Below are 23,682 nucleotides of genomic sequence, written 5' to 3'. Positions count from 1 at the left end.
CATGTGCGGCTGCACAATCTGTGCTTTTCTCCTGTCGCTGTAGACAAGGCAGTGACCACAACCCCATGTACGTCAGGTGGTGACCTCTGGTCAGGACGATGCCCTTATCGTCGGCTGCGGAAGTTCCTGTGGCAACACTGTGGGATTTTCACACGTTGAACTGGAATGTCTGGAATTATAGGTGTCATTTTAGAAAAAAACATTGGCTGCGACTTGAGTTATTCATGTTGGGGGAGCCCTAGCTAGGAGTGTGTGTGTGTGTGTGTGTGTGTGTGTGTGTGTGTGTGTGTGTGTCTTCTACTGTAGCTTTTTACATCTACATCTGGCTTACACAATCAGATCTTGATGAAACTCTCTTTCTCTGATATAGTAAGTTTTTGGATTCTTTTCTAAGGCGTTTTTAGACTAGGTGTGTGGAATTTTGGTAATTGCCGTATTTAGTCTATGGCTGAGTGGCTCGGCTGAATTAAATCATGTCTCAGTTTGTTCTTTTGGATATATTTGGATCACTCAGTCAGGACAATTTAAGTTGTATATTACATCACATACCAGCTGTGCACCTGTCGTGTTTCCTCTGCAGTTTCACACAAATGATTTGGCCTTCTTAGTGGTGAAAGTTATTTTTGCTGCTGATCACTTTGTTATGTAAATGTTCCATCTGCTCAAAGGTTCATCCTTTTCCACTTTTTTCCCCCCTCCCTATTAAAAGGGATATGATCAAGATGTTTTAAGGTGCACTTAATCCACTTTTTAGGTTACTGCCTAGATTCATACAAAACAAATATTTAGTGGGCATTTAACAAATGAGAAGCCTTTTAGCTCTGCCATGTTAATCAAAGACAACGTAGTCTAGAGTCCTGACTTTGTGCAGTTTGAGTGTTTATTGTGTTTTGAATGGATTAGGACTGCTCGGTCTGTGACCTCTACAGGATGTGGTAGTGAGCCAGTGATGCCCGTCATCACATTCCCTTTCCAATGTCCTTACTGGAATAATGAGTCAGTATAACTCCTTACATCAACATCAAGACCAGACTACAACTTGCAAGTGCTTTCTGACTGCAAAGCTGGACCACTTGCATTCTCTTTGAAACGATACCTGCAGATCTGGCACAGCCAGCCTACCTGCCTGGAAACCTTTCAGCGCCACATGGTGTCAAAACCTCAGACACCATTTACTAAGTGCACTTGGAGCTGCTCGTGCATGTTATGCCTCCGTCCTGGGAAACAATTTGAATATTATGCGTGGCTGTTACAGCCCACTGCCTGTTTATTCTGAGTCACGTTCAAATCAGACTCGCCTAGTTGGCACCACCCAAACCCACAAATTGACAAACGTATTGTCTGGCTTCGCTGAGGTCACAAATGTTAGGGGTACAAAAAAGGACTTTTCAGGAAAAGTATAAGCCTAAAAATGCGTTTTACTGGAGGCATTTTGTTCAAGCTAATCAGGAATTAGATCAAATTTGAAACTTATTGAGCTTGTATTCTTTTAGTTGTTCATTTTAACAAGTGAATACAAGACTAAAACTGTGGTTGGACTGAAAGCGAAAGCAATTTTTCACCTTGCAGCATTTGCCCAAATTTGTCCTCTAGTTTGGATCATTTGAAAAAAAGATTTTAACCTGAAAATTCAAATTTTGGTCTTGAACTTTGAAAAATTCAACAATGTATTCAAAATAAAAATAAGTCTATGAAAAGTTTTTGGGGGTTAAATCTAATTTTGATTCAGTTCTGGAATTTTGTTGAACAAAATACATTTTTTTATTTCTCAGTTGAAGATTTAATATTTTTAAATTAGATCTTTTTTCAAATCTTTTTTATTCGGGTTAAAATCTTTTTTTCAGTTTCAGAACTTTTTTTCAGTTTCAGATCATGTTTTTTCAGTTTCAGACTGGCGTGGGGGTCGTGGTATCAACTGAGAGGGGCGTGGTCTCATGAGTGACAGCTTAACAAAGAAGGCTCAACCATGTTGCCTTCAGGAAACGTGGGTACCGCGAGAATTATGACTCAATACTTTCTATACAGCATATTCACGTGATTGGCAGTAAACAGAATTGACGCCAGCCGTTTTAGACCATACTTGGCATGAACCACAAGTTCAAAAGTGGTAGTGCGAAACTTCAGATATTAAAGCGGGGTTTTTGATCGGCACAACCTGGCAAAGCGTATTGCTCTTTACTGCGATTCATGCCAAGTATGGTCTAAAAAACATTTTGTTTACTGCCAATCACATGAATATGCTGTATAGAAATAATTGAGTCATAATTTTCCCGGAGACTTTGAAAAATGTATATATTTTGATATAAAATGATAAACTGATTAGAGTTTGGTGGTCAAAGGTCACTGTGATGAAGACATTTTGGACAGACATTGATGCATTTCCTTCCAATAGTTGATATTTCAGTCTGACAGACACTAGATATTCCATCAGCAATCGTTGCTGTCTGACTTCACTGTGAAACTTATCTTTACAAATTGTCTATCGACCAAACAGAACTGCACGGTTTCACATCTGTAAATGTAATTTCAGCTTTGCGTATCTGCAGCAGAGTGTCACCTCTCAGTATCACTACAACAGTCTGAGTCCAGGCTGCTTATTGTTCTGCTTCCACTTTGAGGTCTTCTTGGGTTGTTGGCCAATATGTGTTCAACATTTTTGTTGCACATTGATAGATTTGGTGGAGGGGTTTTTCTTTTTCGATCAATGCATTCTTTTCTAACATTAACAGGACAGATAATATTTTCATTCCTCTGCCCCGCCGTTTTTGCATCTGCGAACCAACAAGGAATCCAATGGGCTTTTCCTACATACCATCACATACCAACACAATATTCATCCAAACTGAATGAGGGTCATTGTGCAGGATTCTGGGGGTTTCTTCAAACGTGTCTACGCTCAGTGAGAGTGATACTTTACTGTCTGGGAGCTATCCAACATCTGTGTGCTCTGGAAAAATGTGTCAGGCCTTCTCTGCCTCTCTTGGTTTGAATTGGCGGATGCTGTATGATTTCACGATGACTGAGTCTGGCTGAAGTTGTTATGTTATGACTTGGCTACATCTTTTTCCCACAGCAGTTGTTCATAAATCAAGCATCCTGAAGCTACACTAACAGTCTATTCTTATCGTGTGTCCTACCAAGTATGCAGCAGGATCATTGAAGAGCTTGTATTCAGAATCTTAAGCACAGAAAGAGAGGTTTTTCCAAACTCTCAGTCTCAGTCTGAGTTTGAGATCTTCTGCCAAACTAGTTTATGTTCTAGTAGAACCATTACAGTGCAATCCTTCCAGCCTCTGTCATTCTTGGAGAGCGTGGAAAACACAGGGAGAGGTGGCCAGGACAGCATAGTTTTTAGAGAAGGCTGAGGCCTTGCAGTCCATCTCCACTGGCTGGCCACCTGGAGCCCACCTGCTCGGACACTTTTCTCTTTTCTATCTTTCTGTCTGTCACCTTCTATTTATATCTCATCGCTGGATGTCTTCTCTTCGCTGCCCACCCAGCTCTGTGAGAAATGTCCGTTGTTGAAATGCAGGAATCTAGTGTTACTTTTGACTGAACACCTTCACCATGAATGGATTACATTCTGTTTCAGTGACTGCAGTCTTTTTGCTATAGTGTTTAGACTCATGCATTCTGTGGCAATGACAGCATCTTTGTAACATGCTGTAAATGTGAAAATGAATATATTTTTTCTTTCCACACTAGCAGCTCTAGGGATTGAAATGTAGGTATACCGGATGCTGCACCACACTCAGACTGAAATCTATCAATAATTATTTGATGGATTGCCATGACCTTTGGGATAAGCATTCATAGTGCCAAGAGGATAAATCCCTCTGACATTTGATCTAGCGCTACCAGCAGGTTAAAAATGCCTCTGCAGTAACTACTCTGTAATAACAAAGCAGCTCAGCTGTGCTCTTTCTAATACAAGATGTGTCCTTGTGGCCTCTGAGTCCTGCTTCCCTCCAGGCTCCTATTTGAACTGTCTTCAAAGTACAGCTTCTCTCACGACAGAAGAGATTGCAATGATTCAAGTTCATGCCTCAGACAAGCTGCCCTTACACCATGGAAACCAGAGGGAGGAGAAGGATTTAATCTCTTTTCAGTCTGGCTGAAGTTACACATCAAGGCTTCAGAAGTTTTTTTAGGTTTCGGGGATGAAAATGAAATTGTGGCAATATCTGCTCTATGTCTGTCTTTTCAAAAGAGCATCTACTATATCTGACTCACCATCCAGTGAAGTGGCAGCCTGTAAAAACATCGGCAAGATAAAAAATCTCGCAGACTTAAATCGGAATCGTCACCACAAAAGCCCCGGAGGCTGTTTGACTTGTAGACAACTGGGCTAATGTATTTTTCTCCCCTCAGCTCGTGTTAAGCTGTGTAAACTTAGAACGCCACAAGACTGGAAAGAGAGGGAGGAGAGGAGAGGAAAAAGAGGGGAAAGACTTGGGGGTGGAGGTGTGTGTGTGTGTGTGTGTATGTGTGTGTCTGGAAGTGAAAATGGGCAGCAGGGAGGAGGAATGTGAAACATTTCTTATGCTGGTCCAGTGGCTGTTTACACGGTAGTCCGCCTGTGACATCAGAGTCCAGACTTTATAAATGTCAGCAGGCGCAAGAATGAGCAGTTAGCAAACAGCATCACACACGTTATTGAGACAGAGTGAGCTCCATCAGCAACACAAGCCCCCATGGACCGACTGCTGCGTGCCGGTGCCATAGCTTTGGCTGCATTGCTGTGCGTGGCTACACAGGTGAGGCCGGTTCCTGCTTACTTACAGTAGTTTGTTCTGAATGAAGTTATTATGTGCTATGTGTGAGGTTTGAAAAAAAAAAACAATGCAGATTTCCTGTGATTTTTGTTTTTGAAGATTAATTCATATTGCTGAAGATTTTTTTTCTATTCAGGATATCACAGAGGCATTTATTTATCAACACATTGTAGTTTCAATTTGTTTTAGTGGATTAACATCGTCTTGTCTACCCGGATTTTAAATGGAGAAGAGTCCTGTAATCTTGTCCGGACAAAAAATAATATCACAGACAGTTCTGTGTGTGAGACAAAAAGCTGTAACTAACAATTTAAACTTTATAACTGTAATATTACATTTTTTGTATCGGTTATTTGCATGATTTAATCGATTTGTTGTTTGGTAAAATGCTATAAAATAGTGAAAAATGGCCATCACTTTCAGGAAGTGATCACATGAGACAAAAAAGAAAGCAGCCAATCCAATCAAGACTTTCTGGCATTTTTGCTTGAAAAATGAATCATAAGACTTATGAATTAACTATTACAATTTCTGTAGTTAATTGACTAATCATTTAAGCCCTAAATATGAGCAAATAACCTTGTTGTTGTTGTCAACCGATTGTCCGCATATTGAAGGACACGTTTTTTTCTTTCACATTAACATTTTGCCTTCTGGTTTAAATAAGTATTGTTCGACAGCCTTGTATGATTACAATACAGCAGCATTCTCTTGTTGAGCAGGAAGCGGTGGTTTGTATTTCAGTCATAAAGCCATGAAGAGATTCTTCTGCTCTGGTTAAGTGAGAATGGACTCGTCCAGATCTCCCCCGTGTTTTGGCTCCACCAGTTGAATGTAATTGGAAACAGTGATTTGGCCTGACTGTGTTGTTGGATACCAATAACATTTTCTTTACTCTGAAAAGTGTAGTCATGAGGATGAAATCTGAGATGATGACTCCGTTGTAATTGTGGTGGCGATGACGATAAAGATGGCACGAGGACAACAATGATGTGTCATCTTCTAACCTGTTCCCCACCTGTGACATCCCTGCAGGTATTGTGCCAGCTGTGTGACACTCCCTGCCTTTGCCCCAGTTCTGTCCCCGAGTGCCCCACAGGAGTCCCACTGGTGCTGGATGGCTGCCGGTGCTGCCAAGTGTGTGCCCGGCAGGGAGGCCAGCCCTGCACTGAGATGTTTCCCTGCGACGGCCAGAGAGGACTGCAGTGCGACTACAGCGCCAGCTTCCACGGAGACCCCGGGGAGTGTGTCAGTGAGTGCCTCTTCTAAACAAGCAAACAACCAGGCGCATGATTGTGTGGGTAAAACAGAGTGGAGGACGTACAGGGAGGAGGTTCGCATGAGTGGTACAAACAGACAGTTAATGTTTAAAGTCTGCTCAGCAGAGCGGAACGGCCTGCCAGCTGCTCTGCCCAAACATTTTAACTTCTATTTACAGGTCTACTGTTGACACATTTCCTCTAATGACTGTCCTTTGAGCAGCATGATAGATCGCAGAGACAACGACTCATGGATTGAAAAACAAACTCCTCAGTTACTCAGACATAACCCTTGGCACGGACAGCAGCTGCTGTGCTCTCACATATAACCGCTCTCTTTCATTTCCCTCTGCTGTGTCACCTCTTCACTTAATCTGATCCTTTCACTTCCTGATTACGTTTCCCACATCATTTCCAAGTTTGCAGGTGCGTTTGAGAAAGTCAAGAAGCCGTCTGTGCTGTGTGTTTCTTACAGGTCAGGAGGATCTGCGCTGTGAAGTCAATGGCATCACATACAATGAGGGCCAGTCGTTTCAGCCCTCCTGTGACACCTACTGCCACTGCAGAGGTGGAGGGCTCAGCTGTGTGCCTGCTTGTCCTCTGAATGTCCGTCTTCCCACTCCGGACTGTCCCAACCCACAACATATCCGGCTACCGGGAAAATGCTGCAAGGAATGGGTGTGTGAAAACCTAGAGAACACAGTCATTCAGGATGCCATCACAGGTAAACTCGACATAGTGATGCTTAAATCAACCCTTAAAGGAGAAACACATGCAGGCCTTTATTTATGTTTTAAAGTCAATTTCTTAGATGCATCAGTGAAATACAGTAGAATCTTCCAAGTAAACTCTAAAGGAAAAGTCTTATCGAGAGTTAGAAGAGATGATAGATATAGTCTGTACGATAAATATGAAACTACATCCATCAGCAGCTTAGCTTAGCTTAGCTTAAAGACTAGAAACAGTGGGAAACAGCTTGCCTGGCTCTGTCCAAAGCAAAAACAATTCAAAATCTGCCACCACTAAAGCTCACAAATTAACATCTTATAACATGAGATAACTTATATTTAAACAACAATTCATGGTTGTTACCTTTGGAAGCAACCAGGCTAGCTGTTTTGCCTTGTTTACAGGTCTTTTCATAAGCTACGCTAACTGTTTCCTGGCTCTAGCTTCATATTTATTGAGCTGATAGGAAGAATTGTGTCGATCTTCTCATTGAAGAAAGCAAAAAAAGTGCATTTCCAAAAATGCCAATTTTTTTCTTAGAATTATGTCCAGACTACAGCATATTTTCCAGTTTCAGATGTGTCTCTGCATATACTATAACTGGATTTCTCGGCTACAAACGTTGCTCATTGATGATCAGTCCATATGGCAACGTAATCCTTCCCTCATTTATATGAGGTTTGTCGCTGGTGGTCATGTCTGGAAGTTTTTACTGGAGCATTTTTTGTATTAAACTGGGGTGTGTCTGGCCAAAAGAAACCTCCCAAAGTCCAAATATAACCCACTTTTTGTTGGAAAAGTCTAAACCTTTTTTTTTCACAAACACCAAGTTTTCAAGTTTCATAACAACAGCTGCAGCTGTGTAACAATTAAACATATGAAGCCATGTAGAGACTATTACTCCATTAAAAGGGGAGTTTGTGGATGTATGAAGCCACTCCAAAAACATCTGGAATTCAAAACATTGCCTGAGTCCCTATGAGAGCAGTAATAGAACATTGTGTTCTTGGATGCAAAACCTGCGATGTCATTCCTGTAGATCAGATGATTATAATGACTTCATCCATGTTTGTTTTTGGAGGAACAACAATGTGCTTTGGATTTTTATGTTCACTAAAAAAGCATAGGCTTAGTTTTGAGCAAAAAAACAATCCGATGAGACGCTAACGTTAATGGAAGCGAGTCGCTGAGTCATCATCAGCTTCTAGTTTAGCGTACAGAGGTTTCTCACACTGTGCTGTGAACTGAATTTGCTTCTCACACTAATTGTCTTTATTTGTTTTGTTTAGCCATGAGACCCGGGAGGTTGTGGCCAGCTCTCCGGATGGAGCACCCTCTAAGTAAACTGGTCCCACCTGCCTCCACCTGTACAGAGCAGAGCACCGAGTGGAGTGCCTGTTCCCAGAGCTGTGGGGCCGGGGTCTCCACACGTGTCTCTAACCAGAACCCAGCCTGCAAGCTGCAAATGGAAACTCGACTTTGTAAAGTGCGACCTTGCCAAACAGTTCAGCACGTCTCGAGGGAACCCACGGTGAGAGTCAGTTTTTTAGGATCGTCCTCAACTAACACTAGTATGATTTTATCGATTACTCACTTTAATCGACTGATCTGTAAAACCGAGTTTCTTTACAAAGAATCCAAACAAAAGCAACACTTCAAAGCATAAAGTACAATTAATTAACTAAAGACATCTTCCAATTAGTCAACTAATTGACTAAGAAGGAGCTTTAAATGGTCAACTCACCCAAATCCCAACTTGTTTTGGGGTTTTATGTGCTGGATTTGGAGACTATCTCTGAAATCTGTAAAAACAGAATTTCTCTAAAAACCGGAGCAATTGTCTGCATTGATAGATACAACAGGGGATATGTGAAAATACATTGAGGGTAAACTTTTTTTTTAATGTATTATCTGACGCATTGCTGGTCATCCATGACCAAATAAAAATGTGGGAGGTAAGTGTTGTAAGTTTTCGTGTGTGTGTGCTGTTTTCCTAGTGGGGACGACAGGGACGGTGCAAGGCCAGCTACACGTCACCAGGACCCATTCGGCTAGTTCACCAAGGCTGCTACAGCACCCGTGCTTACCGGCTCCGGTACTGCGGACAGTGCACCCACTCCCGCTGCTGCACGCCTTATCGGACCACCACGGCTGAGGTGACCTTCCGCTGCCCCACCGGCAGACTGCTACAGAGAGCTGTGATGACGATCCACTCTTGTGTTTGTCACAACAACTGCCCCTACTCACCTTTCAGTAACCCTGCTCTGTGGGGACACAGGCCCTGATCGGCCTGTAAAAGAGCTCATTCATTTAGACTTCACTGACCGATTTATATCACCAGGCGGATCCATAAAGACATCCTCTAATTAATGGACCTTGAAAGTAGATAAAGACTTTGATTGGATTGGGATGAACGTTGATCTTCACATATTTACAATCTCAATCGGCACTTATTCAAAAGACTTTTCACTCCTAGACCTTGGTAACCCATTGTACTGATGGTTTTATTAATTGAAAGAAAGCAAGCAAGCTTAATTTACAGTATATCGCACATTTTTAACACTTAAGTTACAAAGTGCTTGACAGGAAGAAGAAAAGAAACAATGAAGAAAATATATAAAACAACCAGAAACAAGTTTATAACCCACAAAAAAAAGTTATGGAATTAAGGAAACAAGTGGGTTTTTAAGAAGGATATGCACTGATTTTCCTTCTCTGAGACTTTTTCCACCTGGGGGTCAGAGGGCACAATAACTCCTTTAATCTCAGAGGTGCCTGATCATGTAATGCCGAAGTAAAATTATAAAATCAAGCCTGTGACAGCGAGCCAATAGAAAGAAACAAAAGCTGGTGTCATTTGTGAATTACATTCAAATGTTGTGATGATTTTTAGTCAAAATGGAGAAACTGTGTTGCTTGAGATGAAAGCATGGTTGGCTTTTTGCCTGATGTTTAGACTGAAGTTATGGTCTGATTCTTGTAAAGTTCTTTAGTTTTAAAAAACAGGACTAAACTGTTATTGAGGTTAGCATTTAGATTGGGATCAGAAGTAATCTCAAGATTTTTTGTGAACCGATTGCATTTGAGTAATTCCTCATCACTGTATCTGGGCCAAGAAACATTTTTCGTTTTTCAAATACAGGTGTTTTTCACCTAAAAAACCTAAACCATGACCAAGGACAGCACTTTGTCTTTTAGAGCAAATTTCATTTGATGGAAATTAATGCCACAGATTGACTCCAGCCTTCGTGTTGACAGATATTGTTTTTGACGTGAGCAATGCAACTTTTAACTTGTACAGTTTTTGTGTGTTTGTAGTCTCATGACATTGCACTTCATTTTCGTTTTGTTGTAAATAATTCTGGACAGATCTCTCCTCTGTATAGTGAAATGTGTCTCAATATTTTACATACGTCTTGCTTTTCTACTTTCAATGAGTTTCGTGTTTTTATTTGTATTTTAACACATTATAGTAGTCACAGATTTATTTAGTTGTGTTGTACATGCTGTAGCTTTTCCAAATGTTTCACTTCATCATTCATCAATAATTATTGTGCAGTATACACTTCTGCCTTTTGCTGATGAGCTGTCAAAAACTTGCACACAGTAATACACAGCACCACAGAAGTCATTTTTGGTATTTGATATGGAAAATTAAGCCAAATTAACGATTAGTGTTACAATCAATGGCCTATTTAAAGTTCTGCACATAAGTATGCATTGTGCCTCAGTCAGACCAGACGACCTCACTAGACATCCTGACATCTAGTGGACAAAATAATCTACTGCTGATGTGCAATAGATTCATTTTTTTATGTTTTTGAAATTATTAAAATTCTTTTATGATGAGGATATTATAATAGAAAGAAGATCTGAGTAATGACAAGCTAGCTACTCTTTGTGACTACTTGTCACAGAAGTAGCCCATAATAGGCCTATCATAAATATTGAAAACTCTAATATTAGAAATAGTACTCGAAGCATAGTATACTAGAGTGAGACGTTCAGTTTCCATTTCTCTTAAGTTTTTGTTATAGGGCATCAGAAAAAGAAAGAACATCTTCATATAAGGCCACACTATGACATTTAAACCTGTAATTGTAGTCTAAGTTGTTACTTGTGCTCAGCATGGACTCACTTGACATGACATTTTATATTTTCAGTTAGAGAAAGAACATCTGACAAACCAGCCAACCCAACCTACAGTATGTTATTTCCTGTATACCGACAGGTGCAGGAACTTGAATGTGGTATGTAGAGGATGTGTCACAAAAGAGGAACTCTTCTCTGAACCACTGCAGATATTTAATTTATATTTATTCTATCTAACTCTTCACGAGGGAGGGAACTGTACTAACTGCTGTCCAGAGGACAATGAATAACACATTTTGTCAACGGATCAGCTTCAACTTTACAGGCAGATTTCTGCCTCCTGTTTACATCTTAGTCTTCATCATTGGTCTGGCAGCTAATGGATGGGGATTGAAGTCTCTGCGGCAGAACTGGAAGAAACTGGGTAACGTCAATATTTTTGTTCTCAACCTTGGACTTGCAGATATTCTGTATCTGCTCACGCTCCCATTTTTGGTGGTGTACTACTTCATGGGGAGTAAATGGATCTTTGGAGATGTGTTCTGCAGGATAACAAGATTCTTCTTCAACCTGAATTTATACGGCAGCATTGGGTTCCTTACTTTTATCAGTGTGTACAGGTACCTAGCTATTGTCCATCCAATGAGAGTGATGGGAAGAATAACTGTCACCCACTCTGTGGGGATCTCAGTCATGGTTTGGCTGTTGGTGAGTGTTCAAAGTCTTCCAGACATGTTCTACAATAAAACATTTGGAAACAAGACGTTAAAATGCTACGACACCACCAGTAACATCTATGTTGAGGATTACCTGATATACAGCCTCGGATGGACCCTCACTGGCTTTTGTATCCCATTCCTCATCATACTGGGCTGCTATGGACATATGATTGTTTTTCTCTGCCGCACAAGAATCTCTGATGAGGTTCTGAAACGGAGATGCTTGAAGCTGTTGTGCATCTTGATTCTTCTCTTCTCGGTTTGTTACGCCCCCTATCACGTATTCAAGAACCTCAACCTCTGGTCAAGAGTTCTGTCCAGACAGAAGATATGCAGTGGGTGGTTTAATGGCGTCTACATTGCTCATCAGATAAGTCGTGGCCTCGTGTCTCTGAACAGTGCTCTCAACCCTCTGGTTTACCTCCTTGGAAATGAAGATGTTCCTGCTCAGCTCAGACAACGACTCCAGCAAGCTCGTCAGATATTCAGCCATCTGTTTAAATTCTAGTGGCTCAATTCACAGAGGACGTTAAGCATAAGAACAACGTGTTTAACGTGTTGAACAATATAATGGATATTATACTGATTGTCACATCTACGGTATATTAAGTTAATATTTCCTTCTTTAGAAGGAAGAAGTTCTCATTTTAATTGGTTTTGTATTATAATAATAATAATTAATATTATTATGTTAATTGTTTTATATAAATGTGCTCAATTATTTATTTAATGGTCTGTTAAGTAAAGGGAACTTTGAATTATCTGACGTCTAGTCAATTATTGGTTTGTGTGGTGTCTGTGTATGAATTCAAATGTGAAGGGATTCTTGTATTTATCACCAAAGCATACACAATCCCCTAGATATTATTATATTTTTGTTTAGAATAGGGTTTTCAGAAGGATTATTTAGACACATTCTTTGTAATTACAAAGCATTTTTTTAAGGAAAGGGATTTAATTAAATATGTTTCTATTTGTAGAGAAATAAATATGCAGATATAAACAAATCTATAAATGTATCTTTATAATGTTGTCGTTGTCTAAATGTACTTAACTTAATACTTACTTACATATCCGGGACAAAGATTGCATTCCTTACTGCATTTCATATATTTGATAACTTAAGTTACTTAATGATTATCAACTAAATATGTATATATTCTAAGCATAAACATAATACATAAGCATAATACATAAGCTATATATAACCAAGTATATCAAGTAGTTAAAATTAGCTCATGTCCTCTGCAACACATTGATGCATCAGTAATTATATTCCAATAAATAATGTAATATATATATTATTCTGAAATGGGCCATTCTGTATAATGAGAACTATTACATTATGGTATACTTTATATTCATTATGCATGACATTTTTAAACTGTGACATTAATAGGTTACCTTCTAGAGATATTAATACTTCCCTCGTTAGTTATTTCCAATAAATGTCCACTGTAAATATAAAACGAGAGAATGCTATATATGATCAGTTGTTTTAATAAGTTATTACATATACAGTTTGTTTGCTATGCACATACAAAGCAATGTGGTTATCTCAGAGTCTACACATTATAAAACATAATATTGTCTCTAGTTATAGTTTTATTATTCATAATTATGATCTGTTGCCATAAACCTTCACCTTCCCCCGAAGGGAGAGGGGAGGGCTGTCGACTTTAGAGACCGCGCGTCGTGAAGCCGCAGGCCAATCACACGCATGCGCAGTCATATAAACATTGTATGTCGCTAAATTCGGTCAAGGCAGAGTTGCAGACTTGTCTTTGGAGGTAAATACATGTGTTTGTATTGGTAAGACTGTGCCGAGTCGATGCAGTTTGAAAAAAAAGGAAGTAAATCGCTTTAGCTCACCAGTGATATTATCCTAGTCCTCAGTGAGACAGCAGCATGTGTTTCTGCATACTGCATGTAAAGTGTGTGTCAGCCAGTGGTGGAAGAAATGGTAGAAATGCTACGGTGGAAAACATACTCTTTTCACGTAAAATGAATGTAACGTTACTTAAACGTTACGTTATGTAAAAGGAAAAAAGTATTAGCATAAACATATTCTTACTGGTCGGTCTACGTTCGGTGCTCTGCTGGAAACCGGCGGATTGCTCCCTCCAGGTGGGGGCAAACTGCCTACCCCAAGCGAAGGAGTTCAAGTATCTCGGGGTCTTGTTCACGAGTGAGGTTAAGGTGGAGCGGGAGATCGACAGGCGGATCGGTGCGGCTGCAGCAGTAAAACAGGCGCTGTACCGGTCCGTCTTGGTGAAGAGGGAGCTGAGCCGGAAGGCAAAGCTCTCCATTTACTGGTCAGTCTACGTTCCAACCCTCACCTATGGTCACGAACTCTGGGTGGTGACCGAAAGAACGAGATCTCGGATACAAGCGGCCGAAATGAGCTTCCTCCGTAGGGTGGCCGGGCTCAGCCTTAGAGATAGGGTAAGGAGCTCGGACATCAGGGGGGAGCTTGGAGTCGAGTCGCTGCTCCTTTGTGTCGAAAGGAGTCAGCTGAGGTGGTTCGGGCATCTAGTCAGGATGCCTCCTGGACGCCTACCATTAGAGGTTTTCCGGGCACGTCCAACAGGTAGGAGGCCCCGGGGAAGACCGAGGACACGCTGGAGGGATTATATCTCCCGGCTGGCCTTGGAACGCCTCGGGATCCCCCAGAATGAGCTGGAAAGTGCTGCGGGTGAGAGGGAGGCCTGGGTCGGCCTGCTGAACCTGCTGCCACCGCGACCCGACCCCGGATAAGCGGGCGATAATGGATGGATGGATGGGATATTCTTAAAGTATCATTAGGGAAAATAAAAGTACTCATAATGCAAGGCCCATTTCAAAATAAGCTCACGTGTTTTACAAATTTTGTAAATAAAATATCTGTTTTCTTTCTGAACAGTTTTCTGGAGTGGTATTGATCACATTGATAATGACATGCATCGGCTCTTTTACTATATAGTTTGCTTCACAATCATTGCCTCAATCACTGCTTTATGCCTTGTAACATCTGTGGTGGAAATTAATGTTCCGTTACCTTGTGAGATCAAAAGTACTTTAAGCACGGTTGTCTTATAACACTTTATTACCAGAACAATGTTACAAGCCTGAAACATTCAGCTGAATGGAACAGGAATCTCTGAGCCTCCAAGTGAGGTTGTCAGAAATTACAGCTGATCTCCATCCTTTATACGTTTACAGAAGCTCAGTAGACAAATACTACTACTGAAAAACAGAACGAGCACAGGGCCGTGTCTCTCCATCTCAACCGCCCCGGGCCTCTATAATCGATAATGTTTGGCTTGTGTCTACTATGATGAACCCAGGACATGTCGGTCATCATTAATGTCCTGAAGTTGCATTGAACCCGTAGTTCTCTAGACATATGCAAACACATGCATATCAAAGGAGTTGCACAAGCTACCGGAGGACAAGAGTAGAGGGGTTTTGCCCCGTCAAAATCCAGCTATATTCATACAATGGTAGCTATTATAATCTAACAGACACCTTAATCATCCACCTTAATCATTTTCTACAATATTCTGGAGTCGTGGACGGAGCCCGGTCATTTGGCCTCAACATTTGTTATGAGGCAGGTAGAGTCACAGATCATCTAAGATGTCATGGGTATTGTATATGGGGTCAGATCAGTCTCAATAATCACAAATGCACAGTGTGCATTTACAAATGTAAACACAAAGATTCACAAATGTGCACAGAACAATTCACAAATTTGTTCGATTTACAAATGCACACAGAAGGATTTACAAATAAATTAGACTCACAAATGCACACAGAAGGATTCACAAATGCATTCCAATGCACACATAAATAAATTACGATTTATATAAATGTAAAAGAAAAATCACAAATACATTCCTGCATTTCTATGTGGATTCTTCTATTTGTTTGTGGATTCGTATGTATTTATTTGTCAATCACACTGCATTTGTTTGTGGATTGCTCCACATGTGTGTGTGTGTTTTTTTTAATGAGACTCCCCTGCCGTGGCTGGATTCGCAAATGCGTTTTTTTCAACATAGACCTATCTGTAGCCAATCAGATGTCACCCTCATTTTCAACCAATCACATTTTGAATACATTGTTGAATGTTCAAGACCAAAACTTGAATTTTCATGTTCAAATCTTTTTTTCAAACAAAGACAACTATTGGCCTGGATTTGGGTCCCCATACCCCTGTGTGACTCCCCCGTCAACGCTGTGGAGTCTTTCTGCTTCCTGGGCTCCATCATAACCCAGGACCTCCAAATGGGAGCTGAACATCAGCTCCATCACTAAGGAGGCTCAGCAGAGGATGTTCTTCCTGAGGCAGCTAAAGAAATTCAACCTGCCAAAGACAATGATGGTGCACTTCTACACCTCCATCATTGAGTCCATCCTCTGCTCCCCCATTACCGTCTGGTACGCTGCAGACAAGGACAAGGGCAGACTGCAGCGTATCATCCGCTCTGCTGAGAGGCTGATTGGCTGCAATCTGCCGTCCCTTCAGGAGTTGTTTGCCTCAAGGACCCTGAAGCGAGAAAGAAAGATTGTGGCCGACCGCTCTGACCCTGGACACAAACTGTTTGACTCCCTTCCCTCTGGCAGGAGGCTGCGATCCATCAGGACCAAAACCTCACGCCACACAAACAGTTTCTTCCCGTCAGCAGTCGGGCTCACGAACAGAGCCCGGGTCCCCCACTGACTGACTGTCATCCCCAGGACCATTTCCTACCGTTCACTACCCTGCACATCACTTAATTCTGCACTTTAAATACACTCATTCTTCACTTTAAATACACTTGTCACTTTAAACTTACACTTACATTACACTGTTTAAAGTACTGTTACCTGTTAGTCTGTGCCCTTAATTTTATATTTTATATTCTTCTGTACATTTAATATGTTTAAATTCTTGCGCTGTGTTGATTGTTTAATGTTATTGTCCAATATTGCACCACCCGCCATGGCAATAAAAGGTTCTGATTCTGGTATATTGATCATCATATTAGTCATGACCATGTGTGTCTGAACAGTGTTCTCAATTAAAGAAATGAAGGTAAAACTGATTTACCTTCATGGAAATGAGAATATTCCTTCTCAGCTCAGACAGCGAGTGTCTGTGGCACAAATTACAGATTGATATTGTCACCAATCCGACGCCTATAATGTGTGTCTTTTCACAGGCATTGCAACATACATACAAATGATAATTAGTGACCAGAAAGGGGAAAAGGGACTCACTTAAATCACTATACATTATGTGAAATATGCAAAGATCACAAAATTATTAGTTTGGAGTTATTTTTGCAAGGAAAGACAGTAGAGAATAGTGGCAATAATTTGAAAACTTAAAAGCTATTCTAGATTTAGAATTTCCAACACTTTAACATTTAGGGCCTGTATCCATATAGTTTTTTTTATTTTTCAATTATTTTCAATGAGGAGAGGGTGCATGCAGCCACTTTTTTTATGCACATTCTTTTCTTTCTCATAAAGTTTCATTAAGGGCATCAGAAAAAGAAAGAACATCTTCAATTGAGGCCACACGCGCACATTTAAATCTGTAATTATAGTCAATGTTGTTACTTGTGCTCAGGATGGACTCACTTGGCATGAGTTACATTTTATATTGTCAGTTAGAGAAAAACTGACAAACCAGCCAACCCAACTCAGGATTCTTCTGAATACCGACACATGTAGGAACTTGAATGTGGTATGTAGAGGCTGTGTCACAAAAGAGGAACTCTTCTCTGAACCACTGCAGAGATTCAATTTATATATATTCTATCTAACACTTCACGAGGGAGGGAACTGTACTAACTGCTGTCCAGAGGTCAATGAATAACACATTTTGTCAACGGATCTCTTTAGACTTTAAGGCAAATTTCTGCCTCCTGTTTACATCTTAGTCTTCATCATTGGTCTGGCAGCTAATGGATGGGGATTGAAGTCTCTTCAGCAGAACTGGAAGAAACTGGGGAGCATCAATATTTTTGTTCTCAACCTTGGACTTGCAGATATTCTGTATCTGCTCACGCTCCCATTTTTGGTGGTGTACTACTTCATGGGGAGTAAATGGATCTTTGGAGATGTGTTCTGCAGGATAACAAGATTCTTCTTCAACCTGAATTTATACGGCAGCATTGGGTTCCTTACTTGTATCAGTGTGTACAGGTACCTAGCTATTGTCCATCCAATGAGAGTGATGGGAAGAATAACTGTCACCCACTCTGTGGGGATCTCAGTCATGGTTTGGCTGTTGGTGAGTGTTCAAAGTCTTCCAGACATGTTCTACAATAAAACATTTGGAAACAAGACGTTAAAATGCTACGACACCACCAGTAACATCTATGTTGAGGATTACCTGATATACAGCCTCGGATGGACCCTCACTGGCTTTTGTATCCCATTCCTCATCATACTGGGCTGCTATGGACATATGATTGTTTTTCTCTGCCGCACAAGAATCTCTGATGAGGTTCTGAAACGGAGATGCTTGAAGCTGTTGTGCATCTTCTCGGTTTGTTACGCCCCCTATCACGTATTCAAGAACCTCAACCTCTGGTCAAGAGTTCTGTTCAGACAGAAGATATGCGGTGAGTGGTTTCATGGAGTCTACATTTCTCATCAGATAAGTCGTGGCCGTGTGTCTCTGAACAGTGCTCTCACCCCTCTGGTTTACCTCCTTGGAAATGAAGATGTTCCTGCTCAGCTCAGATAACGACTCCAGCAAGCTTGTCAGATATTCAGCCGCTTGAATCTGTCAAACTCCGGCTGTCTGCCTGTTGCACAAACTGCAGATGAAGTTGAACCAGAGTTAAGACGTTAAAATTAATTGTTCAAGCTCAAACGGTATGCAGCTGTCCATCACAACTAGTGAACAATGTGTATGACATTGTTAGCTGTTTTCTTATGTGTTGGCTTTTTGCTTGAAAAATGCTAGACAGTAATACGTATTTATTTCCATCTTAAGTGACAACATTTTTATACATTTTGCAAATAAAGAATGAAGATAAACCCCCAGCACTCAACTTATCTTTGTTTTCTTTCTGAACAGTTCCCTGGAGTGGTATTGATCACATTGATAATGACATGCATTGTCTCTTTTACTATATAGTTTGCTTCACAATCATTGCCTCAATCACTGCTCTGTGGCTTGTAACATCCAGCTATATTCATGCAACGATAATCTAACTCTTGTCACTATAACTCTGCTGAAACTCGTGGCAACTCTGTTTGCTGCTGCAGCTTCCCCCACCACCACAAACTAATAAGTAAGTAACAAATATGTGTTTTATTTGGAAAACAATTTCTTCAAAAATCTGTGTGCTGTAATTTTTATCCAAAGTTGCTCAAATTAGAGTAAATAGTTCATTTGTTGGGGACTATATTTAACTGGATTAATCTACATTTGGTGGTCCAGTTCGTATTTAGGGCAGCAGGATGGTGTTTTTGACTCAAAATTCATCCAGTACCGGTGAGGCTCATTGTGTTTTTTTAATTGTTTTTGAACGACAATGGAGCTCTTATGACCACAGTGGGTATATATATATATATATATATATATATATATATATATATATATATATATATATATATAGTTACTGACAATACTTTTTGTTAGGATCAGGTCATTGTTGGTTTTTATATGATCATACTTGTACTTTAATGGACAAAGTCATCTTTCACAGACTTGACAGACTTGCATATTGACTTGATGGTGCTTTTGACTCCCAGTGCAACAGTGAGGATATATATATATATATATATATATATATATATATATATATATATATATATATATATATAAATAAATAATCATGGATTCGGTGTCAGTCATGGACTCTATATATATATATTGGGCTTTGGTTGTGCTGACAATACTTGTGTACAAGGCCATCCTTCACAGACTTGACAAACTTGCATATTGTCTTGGATTTGGTTTATTAAGAGTTGACTTATAACAGCTTATAAAATACTGTTTGACGTTTAAACTAAAACCCTGATGCTGACGTGCACCCACTCACACGGTTTCTTTCCCTCTGTTCACACATAAAAGAGGAAGAGTTACAAGGTCGTCATCATCAAATGACTGTACCGTATGTCAGAATCAGAAACTTTTAATAGCCAAGTAGGTTTACACCTACAAGGCACTTAGCGTGGTGGGTGGTGCAACGGACATCAGACATAACAAGCAACAACAGTAGACAACAAATAAACAATCAACAAAGTGCAGACGACGACTCCAACGAGCTTTTCAGATGTGCCACAAATTACAGATGATCGATATTTTCATCAATCGACGCCTTTTTTCATTTTTATGTCTTTTCACAGGCATTGCAACATACATACTAATGATAATTAGTGACCAGAAAGGGGGAAAAACAACATATGACCCAATTCATGACCCACTTAAATCACTATACATTATATAAAATATGCAAAGGATTTTTTTTTTTTGTGCTAAAAAAGACAGTTCAGTCGAGAATAGTGCCAATCGTTTGAAAACTTAAAAGCTATTATAGAATTAGAACGTTCAACACTTTCCCATTTTGGACCTGTATCCATATAACATTTTCTTTCTGAGCACCAGTGTCTTTTTTCAGTTATTTTCAATGAGGAGAGAGCGTATGCATGCAGAAACCTAGAAAAAAGGCACAGCAGCCTCAAGTCATTTTTTTTTTTGTATGGCCGTCTTTAACTTCTCCGAAAAGCACTGTAGAAAATGGAGAAGAGGCTTGTTTTGGCATTGCCTGTCTGTCTTGATTTTTATATGTCAGACACACACTGTCATAATGTGTCGGAGCAGATCAGCCGGGCGGGCACAGAATTTTGCAGATCGTCCTCCTTGCTGTAACGTAATGGCTGTCAAATGAAGCAACCTCATCCATTCCAACTATGAGGGCCAACATGTCCTGTTGGTGCTCTTTTGGAATAAACAATGTTGAACAAATGGGAAGTAGCCTAAATGGATAATAAAAAGCATGGGGTTAGTGTAGTTTATCACACAACTGTGGTGATATTTTGTCATAAACACACGTGCTTGAAGCCCTTTTTTCATCCCACTCTTATCCAGCTTGCTTTATCATGAGGTTATCTATTCATTCTTAGACTTGGATGTGGTCTTCTTGGTCCTTATCAAACGTCCCATGAGACATCTACAGGAAACCCAAACTAATGCGATGATCAGCACACCAAATGCTACAAAGACTGCCATCACATCTAGACAGTAATAGGCATACCATGGCAACTTATATGACTCAGTGCGCAGATGCGCTGCGCCCTTGTGCCTCATGACGAACTCCATCCAGAAAATGGCGCTGTCTTTGGGTTTCATTGGTTTGTCATGATGAAGCTGTGACAGTTTGAGCATATTCTGTTTGTATGGCTTCTCTTGGTCTAGAATATTCTTTAGGGCACTTGTCAGAGATTTAACATCCAAAGTGGTCACTTCAACAATCTCAGCCACTCCGCGGGACTTCAGACGCACCATGTTGTCATACTGGTCAAAGATGAGAGGAATGCCCAGAACTGGGACACCATGGTAGATGGCCTCGTAAATTCCATTTGTACCCCCATGCGTGACAAAAACTTTGGTTTTATGGTGACCTAGTATATCGTTTTGAGGCAGCCATTCAACCAACATGGTGTTGTTTCCCAGAGTGATTGGTCTTTTCCCAATGTGTCTCCACACCACCTTCTGAGGGAGGTTGGCAAATGCTGAGGCGATGATCTCCGATATCTCAGGGCCGAGGTCGCTCAGCAGGGTCCCCAGAGTCATGACAACCACCCCATGTTCACCAGAACTCTGCACAAATGCCTCTAAATCTGATGAAAGAGGCTTGGAGGGCTTACCCTGGAAGCCCCCAATGTAGACAACATTAGGCATGCTGGGACGAGGAAACTCGAATATAAAGTCAACCCGCATTAGCCAGAGATCAGCTCCCTGCATGAGAGACATGACGCTGACGTCAGGTCCAAAATAATGATCACACACAGCCTGGTAAGGTGGATTTGAGACAAAGTAGTACATATAAACCAATATACTATGGTGAATTATATTATCAATTCGTGGTTAAAAGTCCATCTTGTCAGAGTGTCAGTAAACAACTGAGGAACATAGGAAAGAGGAGAAGGAGCGATGGCGAAGTGGGCCTCGCCATTGAAAAGCCAGCGCACATTGAAAACCATGGGGAGCTGGAGATAGTGTGCCAACAGCACTCCGCCTGGAAACGCCGGGTCAGTCAGAAAAAGGTCATATTCAGTTTCCTTCAGCTCCTTAATTAGTGTCTTATTCTCAAAGACGCTGACAATCAGTTTTGCCACAACTTTCTGGTTCTCCTCCATCATGTTGAAAAGGTTTCTATAAAACTCCACAAATCCCCATAGTGTGCCTTTATTCCGACGGATCTCTATTGACTTCTTCAAGAAAGATGTCATGAAGTCTTGGCTCTCTAGGTTTTGGATCTGTTCCTGGATGATGGTGATGGAGGTGTAATGGAATGAGAATTCCGAAACGTACCAGCTGGTGGAGGAACGTAGTACAGTGATCTGATGGCCCCGTGAATGAAGTGCCTCCACCAGGATTTTCATGTTAAGCCAGTGGCTCCCGTCTATAGGGTACACCAGAACCTTTCCACCGTCGCATCTGGAGGACAGAGTAGCTGAAAAAAGCAGGAGGAATGCCAGAGCTGGATATGACCCCATCACTGTAGAAGAGACACAGAACTTTACTAAACAAATATTTGCAGTTCATACTTTACTCAAGTTGCATAACATAACATAAACGTTGTCGGCAAACAAGTGAGCATTTATTCTTCCAACATACGTGGAGCAACATCAGCATTCATTTTGGAGTTGATTCTGGCCAACTGACAACTATGTTAAAAACCTGCTCTAATCTCATTTAAGGTGCGACAGGCCATGTCGTCACATAATTTATTTCACATGAATCTCAAAGAATAGGTAAGACACCTGTAGCATAGGTAGAGCTAATACATGTAATGTGAAAGATGTTGCTCATAGTGATGAACCCACACAGAGTTCACACCAACTCTACTGTCAACACGTTAGTGTCTTTATAGTTTGGATTTATATATTCAGCCCAAAACTCTGATAAACCAACTGTACACTACTGCCCATGGCTAAACAACTAGCTAGCGACTAGCTGGTGGACATAGAGGAGCGTTCATCAGCCAAATAGGAGCCAACTATTTTCCTTGCGAGTTGAGAGAGACTAGACCAGAGATAAGAATGTATAACGGATGATGCAGGCACATATTTCCTTCTCTAAAATATAATTCTTTTTTGAGATTACATCAATAACATAATAAGGTTTTGACGAGAAACGCAAGGGGCTGACAGAGGAAACCACGTCCACTTCCGTATGACAAAAGCCTTGACGCAGCGTCAACAAACATGACGACTACAGTAGCTTTAGAAAGTAGCCATATGGCATGGGGCACTGCATGTGATGAATTTACCACCACCGACCATTTTCTGCAACCAGTGTAACATTAGCATGAAAGCATGGTGGAATTAGATAGCTAACACCAGCCAGCTAACTAGCCAGCTGCTAAATGAGTGAAATTAAACACTTTAAAGCTTCCTCCACACACTCTTGTCACAGCGCAGGAAAGCACGTTGTTATTGCCATCATCGTCGTCATGAACATTGATTCAGTGATGTGCTGGGAGCTTAATTTCCAGTACACAGAAGGGGGACAGAACAGGTGTATGATGTGCTGTGATTGTAATGCCTCACAGTAACACAAAGGTAAAAACGATAGTAGCCGTTGGGAGAAGCGAGGAGGACGTTGAAATTCTTCTATCTCATGATGTAAATTAGTCCCGAATGGTTGACTCTATCTCAGAAATGGCCTTGCTCGATTAGGGCTGATTTGAAACTGTAGATTGCGTTAAAATAGCTTCCAGCTGCTGCTGGAAACTATCCAGTAAATATGCAGTTTGTTAAAAAAAAAGACAACAATGAACTAAAGAGGATGAAAGAAAAAGCCCTGTAGAGCTTGTTCAAATAGCTAATAAAGCCCATGTTTCATATTCATATCAAAAACTACTCTACATCTTCAAAAAAAGATTTTGAATC

General features: G+C 40.6%; 4 protein-coding genes across 4 annotated transcripts in view; 3 read left to right on the top strand and 1 right to left on the bottom strand.

Annotated features, from left to right (window-relative positions):
- Positions 1–4,473: 4,473 nt before the first annotated feature.
- Positions 4,474–10,768, top strand: ccn5 (cellular communication network factor 5). Its single transcript, XM_034536532.1, has 5 exons — positions 4,474–4,757; positions 5,811–6,027; positions 6,510–6,758; positions 8,053–8,294; positions 8,761–10,768. Exons 1-5 carry the CDS (start codon positions 4,695–4,697, stop codon positions 9,046–9,048), a joined length of 1,059 nt encoding a protein of 352 aa, XP_034392423.1. The 5' UTR covers positions 4,474–4,694; the 3' UTR covers positions 9,049–10,768.
- A 238-nt stretch (positions 10,769–11,006) lies between these two features.
- Positions 11,007–12,335, top strand: LOC117733140 (P2Y purinoceptor 1-like). The gene has a single exon (XM_034536545.1). The coding sequence runs from the start codon at positions 11,138–11,140 to the stop codon at positions 12,080–12,082; it is 945 nt and encodes a 314-aa protein (XP_034392436.1). The 5' UTR covers positions 11,007–11,137; the 3' UTR covers positions 12,083–12,335.
- A 4,509-nt stretch (positions 12,336–16,844) lies between these two features.
- Positions 16,845–18,525, top strand: LOC117733142 (P2Y purinoceptor 1-like). The gene is given in 2 exon segments (XM_034536547.1): positions 16,845–17,451; positions 17,454–18,525. Coding segments are annotated over 2 exon segments (882 nt in total). The 5' UTR covers positions 16,845–17,414; the 3' UTR covers positions 18,299–18,525.
- Positions 18,526–19,502: 977 nt separating this feature from the next.
- Positions 19,503–23,682, bottom strand: part of LOC117733111 (UDP-glucuronosyltransferase 2A1-like) — a 5,069-nt gene continuing 889 nt past the window's right edge. Inside the window, 3 exon segments of the mRNA XM_034536502.1 lie at positions 19,503–20,541; positions 20,820–21,675; positions 21,678–22,286. Of these exon segments, the coding sequence (XP_034392393.1) occupies positions 20,388–20,541; positions 20,820–21,675; positions 21,678–22,284 (1,617 nt within the window). The 5' untranslated portion in view covers positions 22,285–22,286 and the 3' untranslated portion in view covers positions 19,503–20,387.

This window comes from Cyclopterus lumpus, chromosome 7, assembly GCF_009769545.1.
Source record: "Cyclopterus lumpus isolate fCycLum1 chromosome 7, fCycLum1.pri, whole genome shotgun sequence".
NCBI classification, from domain to species: Eukaryota; Metazoa; Chordata; class Actinopteri; order Perciformes; family Cyclopteridae; genus Cyclopterus; species Cyclopterus lumpus.
This window is presented reverse-complemented; position numbering and strand designations above follow the sequence as displayed.